The sequence below is a fragment of the Hippocampus guttulatus genome, chromosome 17, assembly GCF_054856545.1.
Source record: "Hippocampus guttulatus isolate MCC_2025c chromosome 17, RoL_Hgut_1.0, whole genome shotgun sequence".
Classification (NCBI taxonomy): domain Eukaryota; kingdom Metazoa; phylum Chordata; class Actinopteri; order Syngnathiformes; family Syngnathidae; genus Hippocampus; species Hippocampus guttulatus.
In genome coordinates, this window is record NC_141277.1 from 4,569,094 (window position 1) to 4,584,637 (window position 15,544).

The window sequence follows — 15,544 nt, forward strand, 5'->3', positions numbered from 1 at the left end:
AAATGATTAACTTGTTGGGACATAATATGTCATGAATGAAGCTTGCTTACTGTTTTTGACGCCTAAATCAGTAATTACAGTAAACGATGCACTAAATGGAAAACTGAAGTTGATGTGTTGTCTGCATTTGCGACACCGCAAGCTAACTTTAGCATGTTTGCTTGTGATTGTAATGCACAGCATTTTAGGGGTTGAAGGGTTATTGTGGCGTGTGGGACGCGTGGTGCTAAATAAATCAATGAATAAATACAAACGCAAATTTAATTTCAAGTTTGTGTCTATTTGTGTTTGCCAGCCACCTGGAGTGACGCAAGTCATAGGGAATGACCACAAATGTCATCACATTCTGTTTTATTGCATTTTGTTTACACAAAACATGGATGATGCACAGTCTATCAAATAAACGTTTGTGTTTTCATGTCATTGTTGTTGCTTTTTTAAAATTTTTATTTTATTTTACAAAAATCAAACAAAAAGTGCTTTACAGGATTTTTTTTTCATCTCAATAAATACAAGGACGTTGAGGTTCTCGTTGGATCCGCTTCTTTACACGATGGCTGTGGCACATAAGTACATGATGCGCAGACCTTCCCCAACACACACACACACGCACACACACACACACACACACACACACAGAAAGAGTCACATCTTACAAGTAGGTTCCATCTTTGTCAGTTTTGTACCAATACTGTTTCTCTCCAAGCAAACAGGCATTATTTTTATTCCTTTTTTTTTTTCCCGGAATATTAGTTTGACCAGTCTGCAGTCTGTTTAAAGAACCCTGAAATGGACAAAATCCTCAGACGTTGTGCTTTGCGGCCATCCTTCATTTTTAGGCATTGAAACCATTGACATAATCAGCAATTGGAAATGAGGCCTTCCAACACAACAGCGTTTTGTCGCCGTGAGTCATTATGTCGGGCGAGTGAATTTCATTTGGGTGGACTTCCAAGGTCTTCCTGACCACAGTTTGAGCTCCACCACTGAGCCCCTGTGACAACCCCCCCACCCTCTCCCATTCATTTGCGGGCCTCCAGGGGCTTCGGTCCATCTCCTTGAGTCACTTCCAGCCTTCCAGACTACATCATACACAACGAGGCAGAATATTCCTATTCGGCGCACTAAAAGGTGGGGGTTTTTTCCTCTCTCTCTCTCTCTCTCTCTCCTCCGATCCGACTCTGGCTCAACCTGATGGTTGCCGATCGGGTGTGAGTGATTGGAGGTCAAGTGTCGGGGGCGCAGAGGTTTGAGGCAGGACCTAAAAAGTCGCAGTAGTGGCGGCATGCTAGCGGCTGAGGGGCAGCTGAGGCAGCGACATGGCCTGGTGGGGGAGACTCTGGGAGGTCAACACGGAGAAAGGGTGACCTGAATAACACACACACACACACACACACACGTTATAAAAATGTGTTTATGATTTTTGTTGATATGGCGATATTGCTTTTTTGATGAACATTGTTGGCCTGTACAAGGATTTTAGATATTTGTAATTTAAGTGATTAACGTTTTTATGATTTTTTTTTTGTATTGAGTGAAGTATGTGGCATGTGTATGTTTTTATTTCAATTATTTTATTCATGAATAATATTAGATGCAAGTGAAAAGTGATGAGGTTTTTTTTCCAGCATTGTAATTATTTTATTTGAAGGTTTTTAGAGGTGACAGTAGTTTATTTTGAATTATATTTACTGTGTATATAACGAATCATATATTGTATTGAAATCATTCAAAAAATGACTCAGCATTTATTTTATTGTAAACATTTTTAAAATGGCTCATCATCTATGTAATTTCTAACTTCAGGTCAGCTGAGTTGAAGTTTATGGTTGTAACAGTTTTGTATAAAATTTAAATGATTTAACTTATCTCAATGAGAAAATAATAAAATAATTTGATCTGCGAGCAGAGTCAAGTCAGCATTATTTTGTTTGTATAATTTCTGCATTCTTTATCACAATGAAATAATCCTATTTGTTGCCGTCTTCATCATTTGCAAATGGCAAGCAAAAATCGGGAACGCTAAAAGACATACTGTCGATGTATCCGTGTAGGGCGACCATGCGCGCCCTGTCTGGGCTGCCGAAGGGAGAGTAGTGAAGGTCATCTGGCAAGGACGAGGGTATCCTGGACTGGGGGTGACCCTGGGGGCCCCCGCTGTGCTGGGGCGTGTGCTTTTTGTGTCTTGCTCTGCAGTTTTGAAACCACACCTATGAAGAGTGATGCAAGCGTGTGTGATGTTTGTCCACAAATGCGGGGGGATAGTGCCGACGACGGTGACGGACGCGCAGGACGCACTCACCTGTATAACTCGCCTGCTGAGACCCGTCATGTCGGCAAGTTTTTGTAACGTCTGAGCATCCGGGTTGTTGTCCTGGGCAAACTGGGCCTGCATGATCTGTACAGAAACCACATGTCAGTCAGTCGCAGGGCACACATAGAGACAAGCGACCGTTCACACCCACATCCACACCGTCACTCAGTGGGAACCGATCCCACGCTGCTTGCTGCTTGAATAATAATAATAATAATAATGCTAAAAGGGTTCCTGTTTGTGTCACCTGTAGCTGTTCAGCAGTGAAAGACGTCCGTGCCCTTTTGGCCGGTTTGGGCTGATTGTCTTGTTCTGTCGGAACCGCTCCCTCTAATGTGATACCATTGCCTGAAAAAGCACAATGAGCAGATGATGAGTTTTCAGTCCAGTTAAATCAATTCAAATGTTTCCTTTTCCCTCCAGGGTAAGAAATGTGAACGACGTTGTTGTTGTGATTTTCTGCTTGTCCCACTTTTGAGTGGGGTGTGTATATGTTAATGTGTCCGCAGTGGCATCGTACAAGCAGCATTCATTTGCCGCCCGTCACTCCCACCCCAAAAATGTCACTAAATCTAGAACTATAAAGTGTAAATTGATCATATGGATTTGCTGTTCGCTTCGTGGTTAACGAAAGCTGTACTCGGGGTGCAGAAGACCGGACTCCCCAAAATCCAGAACAGTGAATTCAAATGAAAATTGGATTTTAAGTCAGTGCTAATTCTTTCTCCTTTGTGTATTTTGACTGAGCTTCAGGAATCCCAAGAATGATTCGAATACGCGGGGAAATAAAATGCATACCGTATGTCACCTTCTAAGCCAAGAAACTGTGTTCCAAATTTTTAGGCGTTAGCCATTTTTTAAGCATCAACAATTACATTAGCTTTTACAATCATATGGATTTCATTAAAACAAAATTACAGAGATGAAAACTATTTTGGGGGGGTTATCAAAATACAGTGGAAATAACTGATACTCAAGATATTAATACATTATTAGTAGTAGTAGCAGTAGTAGTAGTAGTAGTAGTAGTTATGGCAGTCTACTGAAAATAAAAAAAGGTGTGTTGAATTTACCCAAATGGGCACCCCTAAACTTCTGATCCTAAAATTGCCCCATGGTCAGTGGATTTGTGTATGGGACAGAAATAAAAGTCAAGACAGACGTGAAACTGAATCCGCGGGGGAGATTGTAGTCATCCAACAAAGTGAATCGAACCCGCTCACCGCTTTCCGCCGCTCGCTTGAGGTTCTCCACCATGGTGTCGTAGTGGATCCTGCACAGCACCTTTTCCTCCACCAGGCCAAACTCCTCCCCCGTGGACAACTGCCTCTTGCACGAGTAGCACGCGAAGCACGCCAAGTGGTACGCGTTGCCTCTGGCGCGCCGCACCCAGTCGCTGGCGTAGATCTGACGCCCGCAGCGGGCACACTTAGTACCAAACCTACTGTGAAGGACAGAAGAAGAGAAGCCGCTGAGGTACAGGAAACACGACGACGTCGTTCCATCCGTTTTCTATCATGCTTGTTCTCATGACAACGTATTCTGGATGATAGCAATGAAACGCAGACACAAATGCGGACGCATTATGAAACCATAACCATAACTATTCTGCGGCCTGTGACGAAAATGAGTTTGATACTCCTGAAAAGGTTCATGGTTGAGGGCCTGAGCCCAATCGCGAACCCAGGACTAAATTATGAGGGAGACGGGTTCACCGCTATTACAGCGAGCTGCACAATGACTCCATAATTATTATTTTTTAATGTCCTTTCCTGAACGTTGATGTTTCAGTTTAAACTTTATGGAGGATTGAAGGAACTTTGGAGGAGGATGTGACCTACGCTAAAAGTCCCTAAGTTGAGCTTTGGATGCAAACAAACCAAGACCTGCAATTTCCTGACTGATGCCTGAAAATCCTGACACACTCACACACACTCACACACACACACACACACACACACACAAACACACATGTAGAGCACACTGGCAATTTCCCAAAGTTGAAGGTACGGGAAAAAAAAAAAAGAAGTGGATGACATCAGAGCTCGTCGTGGCTGTCGTGTAACCGATAGTAACAGAGAGGTCAGGCGCCATTCTACCGCAATGATTGGTATAGAGGGGGTTGGGGGTGGGGTGCGAGTGCGGCACGAGGCCAGCGAATGAGGGTTTTGGAAAGAGGAAAGTAAACGACGCGAGGACCCCGAAATGATTAACGACAGACTCGGCTGAAACGAGGCGTTAATATCTGACGTAAACACGCGCTGCTTATTGGAGCCCTTCGCATGGTGGTAAATGCGTTCGAGGACAGAATGAGGCAAACAGTGTGGTGATGGAGGCAGAACAGACCCCGCTCATGGAAAGCAAATAAAACGCTCAGTCAAGTGAGTTCATGACACGACAGAAAGTGTGATGCGGTTGCACTGGGGTTTGTTCTTGCACTCATGAAATGTGGATGAGGTTTTTTATATGTTATGCTGATGTGTGATTTGTTTGTATTCGTGTATGCAGCTGTGCTTTGCTCAAAGACAATTTTCACCTAAGGGAGACTAATAAAGATAAACCCCAAACCTTGCGCGGCCTGGACTGATCGCAAACCACTCGCCAATCGCACAATTAGAGAAACAAACATTCACACTCACACCTAGGAACAATTTAGAGTGTTCCATTAACACGCCACGCATGTTTTTGGAATGTGGGAGGAAAACCGTAGTACCCGGAGAAAACCCACGCAGGCCCGGGGAGAACATGCAAACTCAACACAGGAAAAACCGTCGCCGAAATCGAACCCTGCGCCTCGGCACCACCCGGCCGCCATATTGAATATCACATTTTCAAAATGAACAATTGAATGAATTTACAACCATTAGAAATGTAATTGTAATGTGTCATTCAACCCGTTGCTGTCAGTCTGACTTCACCATCCAAGATCAACAAAGACTCCTACATGACACAAAGCTCTTGTAGGGGGACACAAAAGTCATTGCTCATAATATCCACTACGCCAGATAATGAAACACAAGGAGCCATGGACACAAAAAAAAAAAAAATCAAGAAAAGCCAGCGCGGCTTGTGAGATGCGAAGAGACAAAAGCAAAGGGAAGGAAAAGGATGAATTCGAGACAGGCGGTACGGGCGATCTGTAGCGGGGGGAGTACAAGGGCCGCCACTTGAGTGGGTTTTGGCAGAGAACCAACCCACTCAAGTCCACTCTGTCTGGGATGAAAGCCCGCTGTTGTGCCCTCCGAGTCCTCACAAGCGTGTTCCCCTCCTCTTTTTTGTGCTTCCATCCATCCGTACATGCGGCTATACTCGACAAGTCGATTTCAAGGCGACCATCACATGATACATACAACAACAAAATACAACAACGAAATAATCGGAATAAGCGAATACTAAATGGTCTGTTTCTGTGAATATGAGTGTTTGTTTATCTCGCACTGAAGAAAACGGATCCATCACACTTCATGTGGCTGAAGAATAAACAATTATATAAACTGATGCTAGTGTAGTTATTTATCATGATTTATTATTATTTTGGGCAGATACGTTCAGTAAAATAATGCAGCGGGGTTTACCAACTCGGTGTCTCCGCAGACCACGTGAGTAGCCTGCAGAACTGTTCTTTTAAAAAAAAATAAAAATAAATAAAAATAATAATGAGGGGCATTGTGATTTCCTAGGAATGTTGTTCAAATACTCATTTAAGAAGAATAAGAATAAGAAAAGCTTTATTCGTCTCACAATGGAGACATTCCCAATTTACAGCAGCAAAGTTACGGGAAGGAAGAAAGTAGAAGAAGAAAAAGTAGAGGAGCTGCTGTAAAGGCAGCCACTCTCGCGGTGCCATCTTGAAGTCAGAATAACATCACAACAAAATAATACAACACGACACATAAGACACAGCCGGTCATTCAATCTTAACCACTTTTCTGCATACCCTTTGTTGTTTTGTTGTCCTAGAAGTCATTGACTTGCGTTTTTTTTTTTTTTGATTGAGGGCTCATATGATGTTCCATACTTAAATTTCCAACCCTGTACTAAAAAATCCAATCATGTCCATGTCAAACTATCGAACAACCCAACATTCAAGGTCACGATAACAAGCCTGTTGTGGCGACTCGAGAATACATTGAGACAATTTGCCAAAGTTGTCACTGAGATCTTCCAATAAAGTCATTCTGGAGACAAATGGACTTTGTGGCTTATATTGTACTGTGCCGGCGGATCGTTACGGATTGTTATGGCGAGCTCAACCTCTTGCTATACAGTAAAAAGCAAAACATTTGTGAGACTGAGCTACTAATCCGGCATGACAGCTCGTCCGCTCGGATACTCTGTAGACAAAACCCAGAGCTGCAAGTCATCACTCATTTCAAGGACCTCGCCTCCTCTTATCTTCATTGCCATATAGCCCCCCCCCCCTCATTTTTTTAAACTCATTCAGCAATCCGGGGGTTGTTTTGGATTAGTGTTAAGACATCAAGTACAGTACTGTGCTCTAAAATTAATAAATATGTCAAAATGTATGCCAAGTACGTGAATTTCTCCCAACAACTCAAAAATGTTGCTAAAATGAATAATTAAATGAGGTCATGAAAAAAAACCTTAACCTGCTGCATCAATGCTATCAATGTAAAAATATTGATGAAAAAATGGCTCAAAAATATAGTCTAGGCATTTTGTGTGGTTACGGTTTTCAACGGTTGTACATTTTTTTTGTATGTAGTAATTTCTGTCAGATTGAATTGAAAAGATTTATTTTTAGCAGCATTTGGTTTCATATCGAGTCTACAAAGGAGGAAGATTTTTAAATAATCATTTCAATCACGCACAATATCCGGCATTAATGTAGTAAGCCTCGAATAATTGAGCCTTTGTATGACGGATGTCTCTTTTTTTTCATTCTTGATTAATTCCCTCCGTTAAAAGAAAAACTTGCAATTCTGCATGCGCGCGGGGGGGGGGGGGGGGGGGCTGGTTGCTATGGAAACCTAATCACCTAACCAGAGGTGGGTTGATCAGTAATTACTGCCACAATTCAGCCACACACATGCGCACTTTCCGCTTAACAAAGCTCACTCAGGGTACAGTACGAGCACCCTGATGTGCACCTGATTGGGACTGCCATGAGATTTCCTGCTTGTTGTTGTGTGTGTGTGTGTGTGTGTGTGTGTGTGTGTGTGTGTGTGTGCGTGCGTGCGTGAGTGTGTAAGATACTACGGCCAGAAATATGAGTTGGAGTGGCACAGCAAGGGCTTTGTCCTGCACTTCTATCCCAACACACACACACACTCACACACACGCACACACACACACACACACACCGAAGGAAACACACTCTGATTTCCTGCTATTACGTCCCATTAAAGTGTCTGTCAGTCCAAAGCCAGATGAGAGAGTGACATAGATGAGGAAACATCTCCAGAGGTTTTGGAAGTGGTCCAAATGAATCTGGACATCACTTTTTAAAGTTCCATTTTTAAAAAAGGTGTTTTTATTTTCATTCCTGATATTCACTGTGACTTCCAAATCAATGAAAACTGAAACAAATGTGTCTAAATGAGTGCCAAAAGCTTTTGTCAAACATCAAAATTTCCGAATAGATGAGATGAGATTAGATTAAATTACATTACATTAGATTAGATTATAATAGATTAGATGAGATCCAAACCAGTTTCAAATTAGCAACACTCACTTTCATGCTTTTTAATCCTTTACCCTTAACTGGAAATTAGAAAAGTAAAACAACTCGTGAGACGTAAGTGTGAGTGCAATACATTTTATTTTATTTTTAACCAATTATAAATTACAATTAAACAATCACTTGTTCAAACTGTTTTTGGGGGGTACTTCAAAAATATTTTTAAAATTAATACTTAGCTGTACACACACACACACACACACACATATACAGTATATATATATATATATATATATATATATATACACACATACACATACATACAGACATACATACATACAGACATGCATAAATATATGCTGTCCACTCAAGTTCTTTAGCCTTGGAGTTAAGTATGTGGCTGCAAAGAGTTGTTTGTCCATCTTTCTGCAATACCAAATTACACGAGATACCTTTCCACACTTGAAATATGCAATTCCGTATGACCCTCAAATAAACTAGAATGCCCCCCCCCATCGGAAAAAAAGATTAGCACCACTGCCAAGCTTCCAATAATTGAGTTAAAGGATTTGCTATACAGTTCAGTGATGATGATGGCATAAACATCTCGCCATGTGACAGCCATTTGTACCTTTCCTGACTCCCTTCTCTGGCTGGAAGTCGCTCGCATACACTCAACGTCCTATTTTACATATTTGATAATGGCTCACAGTCCGGGGAGAGATTTGGGGGCGCAAGGGGTGACCGGTGAGGGAGGGTGTAAACGGAAAGGGGGGCGGGGGAGGTTCAGCTCGAGTATTAGTACGAACCTGGCAGAGCAAACAGAAATGTGTGTTGTGAAAATAATAAAAAGCAAGTGATTGACAGCTGCTGGACATGCATAAATAAACAGAGACCGCAGGGCGTGTTTGTGTGGCGGCGTCGAGCGAGGTGATATACAGTACATGTGTGCATTTCTTTACGCCTACTGAGCTGTGTGTATTGAAGGGCAAACGTGTATGTTAGTTTGGGATAAGAATCACATTCAGGATCACAAGGAAAAAAAAGGTGCTGACCAGGCACTCGGGGAGGTCTAATTGCTGGTCTGGAGGTCTGGGGTGGAGGCCGAGTAATTGCTGGTGATTATAAACCTCAGACGCGGTTTTGTGTCAGGTTTCGATCACACGCTGACATTTGTGTCCCTATGCCAGGATTTTCGGGCCAAGACACAAACACACTAAAATCATGATTCTCAAAGTGTGGTTCGCGAAAGAATCGCTGTGTCGATACAGTTCGGATGTGTGTCACTTTTGAGCGCGATTCATTTGCATTTCGTCTCGAAGAACTGTTTTGTTTTTCGCACTTTGGTTCTGAATGAATACATCGAGCCACGACGTTACTGTTGGCCAAGATGGCGGTCCTTTGAAAACCGCTAGGCTAAAACACAAATGCCATAACTTCATTATAAACTAATAACATACTGTACATAAATACACCACGACAAACATAAATGGGGAAAGAAATTGCGGGCTCAAAAAAACATCTTCAAGCATTTGACTCCATTTGACTCCCAAAGTTATTTCATGGCCGCCATTTTGGCTCCCGGGGTCTTGTTAACGTTTTTTTCTGCCAATTCCACATGACCAAAGCACATGCGCACACGTTATCTGCACACGCTATCCAGTTTTTAAATGTAACACCGCACATGTGCTCCAACGTGTGATCTAACTTGTTGCAAACAGTAGACATCACAACGCTCACAATTGGAAGCACTCATCCCTCCCCCCTCATCCTCCTCCAAGATGAAAAAGTGACAACACCCTGTGTTTGTCCCTGAAAGCGATTGCATCATCCATGCATTTGGGCGGTTTCTTTCTGATTTTTATGTGGGGAAAAGAAAAGCAGAAATTTTTGTTTTGTTTCGCGCGAGTTGGAGTCTGAGAGGCATATATGATTGTATTTAATATAGTTGTATTGTTAGATATATATATATATTTTACCAGTGACTTGTTGAGTGCAGTGCTAAATGCTGACGACAGCTATGGCCTGGCTTTCATTTGTGTTTTTTGCTTTTAGTTGTGATTGCAGAATGAAGCGAAAAAACAAAACAAGAAAAAACATGTAAACAAGAGAACAATCTTTCTTTGCCTGTCCTTGCAATGTTGTCTTGAAGTCATTATTTCCACCTTATTTTTGGAGGCAGCTCAGTCATATTGCAATGTTCTATCATTATTTCCTTTGTCATGATTTATATCTTACAACGACATCTGCATCCAGCATAATACTCAAGAAAGTGAGGTCAGAGCTACAAAATATAACAAACTGAACTGGTTATTTTATATTTTTAGTATTATCAGTCGATAGAAAAGCACTAGTAGTGATATTAATTACAATAATATATTTTTTTGTATTATTTGACACGATCTATACTAACCTATTCATGAATTTCATTTTACATGAGCTACTCAAAAAAAATACTACAGGGTCAAAACTAAAAAATATGTTATTCGCAGTTGATCTACAACTGCTGTTCATATGCAGTCATGAACAAGTAAGTATTACACAATAATATTAAAAAAATACAGCATTAAGTACAAGTAATGGATTAAATTGAGTTGAATGGCAACTTTATATCCACATATACACGTACAGTTGTGAATATTATTTTTCCCCAAAAAATAAATAAATCAAACCGCAGTGTTTCAAGCAATGTGATAAAATGGTCTACCCCGAATCCCATGAAAAGGTATTTTCTGAAGAATCCCGCATTTCAAACGTGTGTGTTTGATGACATGATGCAGTTTAGCAGAGAGGAGAGAGGAGGTGGTGTTTTGCAAATAAAAGTCGTATAGTAAACTTACCCTACCTGAAATAATCCATTTTACAGAAGATCTCCTTGTTTTTGATGTAGCAGCTACTGTGCTGACGTAACGACGTCCGGCACACCGAACATTCCAGGCAGCGCACGTGCCAGATCAGGTTGTTCACCTGCGCGTGCACGCACACGCGCACGCAACACACACACACACACACAGACACACACACACACACACACACCATTTTTAATACATTAGTCAATACATATATTACGATACCATTATAAACGACATGTTAACTCTATATTACGTCTACAAGATTATATTGTATCAAAAATGAAAACACAGATTGAATTCGAACGCCATTTTGAATATTCAAATGAGCCTTTGAAGACACTATTTTGGATTCGTTTGTTTTCGTCCACGTCATTAAACGGCTCATCGTTTCGTTTCGTTTCTCGAAGCTGTTGGGTAAAGTCTCCGCTAGCATTAGCATTAGGAGAATGCTCGAAATGATAACCAAAAACAAACAAACAAACAAAAAGGGGCGAATATCTTTTTATTTTACCTGGACCCGATAAAAATAACGAGACGAATAACGTTCTTAAAATACGTGAGGATTCGTTTCAACCGCCAAAGCGTCGCAAATCACGGTCTATACAGTAAATTAAATCAAATCTGACAAAATACTATTTTCAAAAATACAGTATAGGCACGATTAGTATTCTGCTGGCTCAAGAAATAAATAGGAAATTTCTGCTTTGAAAATAATGAGATAGAAAGAAATTAAATTCATGGCTGCAGGTCTTAGAAAAAATAATAGTTTTATTTGAAAATAATCTTGATGGATACAATTTATCAGCACGATTTAACCACGACGTCCGTTTAAAGTATTTATAATCCGATGGAAAAGTCACATACTATACTGATTGATACTGATCCAGTAATAGTTTATACGATTGCTTTCGATTTATTTATCAATACTGGAATGCCGTATGGTTTATAATGTTAATTCAATTTAGTTTTAAATTGACTTAGATATTACAGCGTTGGATTGCATTATATATCACTTCTCATCACGTTTAATTTGGGTAGCTCCACTTTCCCACGAGGGAAATTTGTTTAAAAGGGCGAAGAAACAGGAGACGTGACAGTCACGTTTTGACAGGCTTAAAAAAAAAAAAAAAAAAAAAAGTCTTGCGACTCAAATTTACTCCCCGGCTAACAATGCTAAAATGTCACGATGAGCACAACGAATAAACGTCTAATTCGCTTCATTTCACCCATTTGCAAAACAGTCACCGTGTTTAGTTCTGACGTTCAGCCTCCAGGCCTCGAACACAAGACAATTCGACTCCACGCAAAAACGCCAACCCCTGGAATGCGCTCACCTTCAGCAAGTATCGGTCCAGTATCTCCAGGCCGCAACTAGCGCACACGTTCTTCCCCGTGGACGGAACCGAGCTGGCGGTGGAGGTGGGAGAGCACACGGAGGGCGTGGACGGCGTGCTCGGGGACGAGCGTGTGTCCTCCCGCTCCATGTTGGACCGCTGAGACTCCGCGTCCGACTGAGACTGCGTGGAAGGGGGGGGGGGGGGGGGCAGCCACGAATCAGAACCGAGTGTCACACACACGCACACGTAGACGCAGCCTCAAACTCACGCGGGCACGCACACGTTTCCATCTTATCACTCGTCTTGGTCACGTGAACAAAATTAATATGGAGACAGATTGTGATTTTTCCACCTTTGACGAATGACAAAAATGACTAGAAGGTAAAACAACAATGAATTTCTCCATTGTGAGACAAATAAAGGTTTTCTTTTCTTATATCAATTTTTAAAAATATTTTAATATTGTTTTTTCAATTTTAATATTATGTATTCTCATCTTAGTTTGCAATGTCGTTTTACTACGTTATTCTCATTTTATTCTAATGCACAAATATTTAGTAGAATCCTTTAGTATTCTTTTTAACGAAATTATTATTATGCTGTTTGCATTATTTAAAATGAGATATTATTGAGCTAATGCCCTTTAATAAATACAGAAAGCACCACAGCACGAGGTCTATATGGCCCGTGGAAGTATATGATAAAGTTCGTTATGCAAAAAATATCTCTTTGTTTTTAAAAAAATATATATCTCCAAACTATCTCACATGCAAATGCCCTTAACGTACAATTCCAAAAATGATTGCGACATACTGTACCTGTATTGGGAAAGTTACCGTGTGCTTACTTAATCATTTGATTTCGTGTTTCAGATTGCATTCATATTTTCATAATGTCTCTTAACTCCAATAAGATGACTTTCCAAATATCGTGTTTTTTCGTCATTATTCAAAACAAAATTAACTACGCCACGATTGTCAAAACACTTGGAGCCTTCCCCCTCCCCCAAATACAGTCAAATATAAAAAAAATACATAAGAGTGGTCTTACCATTTGCGTGTGTTTGGAGTCCACGCTGCAGCCCGCAGCACTCTGACGTTCACTGCAGATCACCTACAGCCAAACGGACATCTTCAGCATCTTCCGTGTGATAAATCAACCAGTGTGAATGATCAGCTTTATACACTCGCCTTAATAAACCCCCCAAGCGTGCCCACTACCATCCCTCCCCTTTGACAACAAAAAGACACCATGAAATGAAGGATCTCAAATTGGCTTTCGCGGATAATAGCGTTTTTCCTTGCAATCCAGGACACGCGTGGAGACGAGGGGTGGGGAAGAGGGGGGGGGGGGGTGTTGTGGAGGGGGGTAAACTACCTGTAATTACAAATAACTGGCGGATAAGAGGTTGCACAAGTGTCTATTTCATGTGTCGATCAGTGGGCGAGCGACGGGTCACGCAAAGAGTTGCAAATGTAATTTCTGCCCTTTCCCTCCCCGAGCGGTTAAATTCTTGTCATTAAATTCGTATTAGTTTTTTTTAAACTACAGGTGTTGGGTCGTTTGTAAAGATATTTAAAAACTAAATCCCCAAAAAGCACCTCTGTGCGTCATGCAAAATTCAAAACAAAAACATATAACTCCAACAAACACCCCAAAAGGCTCGCCTTACCTGCTTCGTGGTGGACAGAACCGTGTTGCCCTCTGACAGAGGGGACAAAACTTCATTTTTCCAGTACATGAATCCCCCGGAGCCTCCCGGCGAGCAGCGGCAGCAGTCAAGCCGGGGACAAGTTGTCGATGGGCGGCCAGCAGAGCTTTTATCATCCGGTGCTCGCACGAAACGCTCCTCGCCGCCCTTTTTTGTTTTTTTCAAGCGGGCTTGACAGCTCCTTTCCCGGCTTTAAGAACGTTGACGATGCTCCTGTTGTGTGGCGAAGCAAAACTGCGTTTGTCTAGAAGCCTGGTAGAAAGACAAGGCATGTGCGCAAATGCACACCCTCCCCTTCGTGCACTGTACCTCTCCCCTCACTGGTGGGATGGAGTTGTGACTTTACAGGAAGTGCAACTCGCACGCAGCTTCTTATTCCTCCACGCAAACGCTTTCCAAGGTGCAGAGAGAGGTGGAGGGCTGCAAAGAAGAAAGTTACGCTGCGTGGCCTGCCTCCCTTTCGGGGGGACAAAAAAGGAGGGCGCGCGCGTGCGGATTTGCATATCTCGCAATGAACTGCAAAAAAACAAAAACCCAACAACTAAAAAATTAAAAATGACAGCGTTGCAATATGCCATAGGGATTTTCATCATGTGACAATGAGAAACGCTGCGAAACACATTTGCTCGTTTGTTATTTGAAAACGAGACGCGTCCGTAGCAATAACTGTACTCGCCCAAATTAAATCAAAACACAAAATGTTTTAATAACAATTTTCGGTTTGAACTGAACGAAAGAGGATTTCAACAGTTGCCGAATTATGACAAGCGTGTTGGACGATGTCAAACATAGGTGACAAATAATTATTGCCATAAAGCAAAAAAAATAAAAAATAATAATAATACGACGCAAACGAGAGCCCCGATACATTGACGTTGTTCACTAAAAATACGCACACTGGAAGCTAAATTAAACGTCTTCAAAATAGGTGCATTCGTGTGTGACATTTAATTTAGGAACAGACATTAGGATGATTGCCAGCAATTTAACGCACAAAAGACATAAAAGGGCTTTTTTTTTGTTGCAAAGCAGCGAGGATTTGGTTGGTCGTTAACGGTATTAACAACCGCGCTCTTTCCGATGCAATTTGTGCGCAATAATAAAGGTTAAAGGTTAATAAAGGTTTGACTTGCCGGCACGCTGACTGAAATGAAATAAGAGCATTATATGGCTGGCGCGTTTCTTTCTTGGGAGAATAATTTTTTATTTATTTTTTAAATGGGGGAGTCATCATAACGAAAAAAGAGAATTGCTTAAAAGCATCCTTTGGCTATGTCTTTTTTTTTTCAAATTCCACTGGAAAATTAATGGCCCAGAAATATGCGTTGTTGCGTCTATTTTTTCATGGTTTATATTCGAATAGGTGCGTAACCTGATGTGTATGCTGTGGTCCTAAAATGTACCATATTAAGTAGAAAATAGAGAATATCACAAAAGATTACGAATCAAAACCACGTCATTTTTTCTTGTTGAGGAAATTCGATTTAATCTTAAAAAAATCACGGGGGGGGGCATCATCATACACTTTCCCAATTTGGCTGGGAATTATTTATATTTTTTTCATAACGGGGCCATTTAATTTGATTCTTTTTAAAATGTCTTCCAACGGTCATACAAAATATATGGTGCAATATAATGCTACAACCAAACAAATGATTATTATTAGACACTATGAGCATTTGTGGCTTA

The 15,544-nt window shown here is 41.2% G+C and overlaps 1 protein-coding gene across 3 annotated transcripts; it reads right to left on the reverse strand.

The window, feature by feature from the left end:
* Positions 1–336: 336 nt before the first annotated feature.
* lhx6a (LIM homeobox 6a) lies at positions 337–15,537 on the reverse strand. 3 transcript variants are annotated; one of them, XM_086135157.1, is made up of 10 exons: positions 14,165–15,537; positions 13,817–14,068; positions 13,195–13,257; positions 12,142–12,324; positions 10,801–10,922; positions 3,538–3,758; positions 2,562–2,662; positions 2,303–2,398; positions 2,036–2,210; positions 337–1,368 (listed from the first exon to the last, which is right to left on the reverse strand). In XM_086135157.1, the coding sequence occupies exons 2-10, from the start codon at positions 13,883–13,885 to the stop codon at positions 1,289–1,291; spliced, it is 1,110 nt and encodes a 369-aa protein (XP_085991283.1). In that variant the 5' UTR covers positions 13,886–14,068; positions 14,165–15,537; the 3' UTR covers positions 337–1,288. The 3 variants fall into 3 exon arrangements, with proteins under 3 accessions (XP_085991283.1, XP_085991284.1, XP_085991282.1); XM_086135158.1 differs by having other exon boundaries at positions 3,538–3,755; positions 13,817–15,537; XM_086135156.1 differs by having other exon boundaries at positions 13,817–15,537.
* Between the last annotated feature and the right edge of the window lie 7 nt (positions 15,538–15,544).

Coding starts and splice junctions, on each gene's coding strand:
- lhx6a (XM_086135157.1), bottom strand. CDS start 13,885: ATGTACTGGAAAAATGAAGTTTTGTCCCCTCTGTCAGAGGGCAACACG. Junction 2,663..3,537: donor CAAGCGAGCGGCGGAAAGCG/GTGAGCGGGTTC, acceptor GTGCTTTTTCAG/GCAATGGTATCACATTAGAG. Junction 1,369..2,035: donor CCTACACGGATACATCGACA/GTATGTCTTTTA, acceptor TGTGTTATTCAG/GTCACCCTTTCTCCGTGTTG.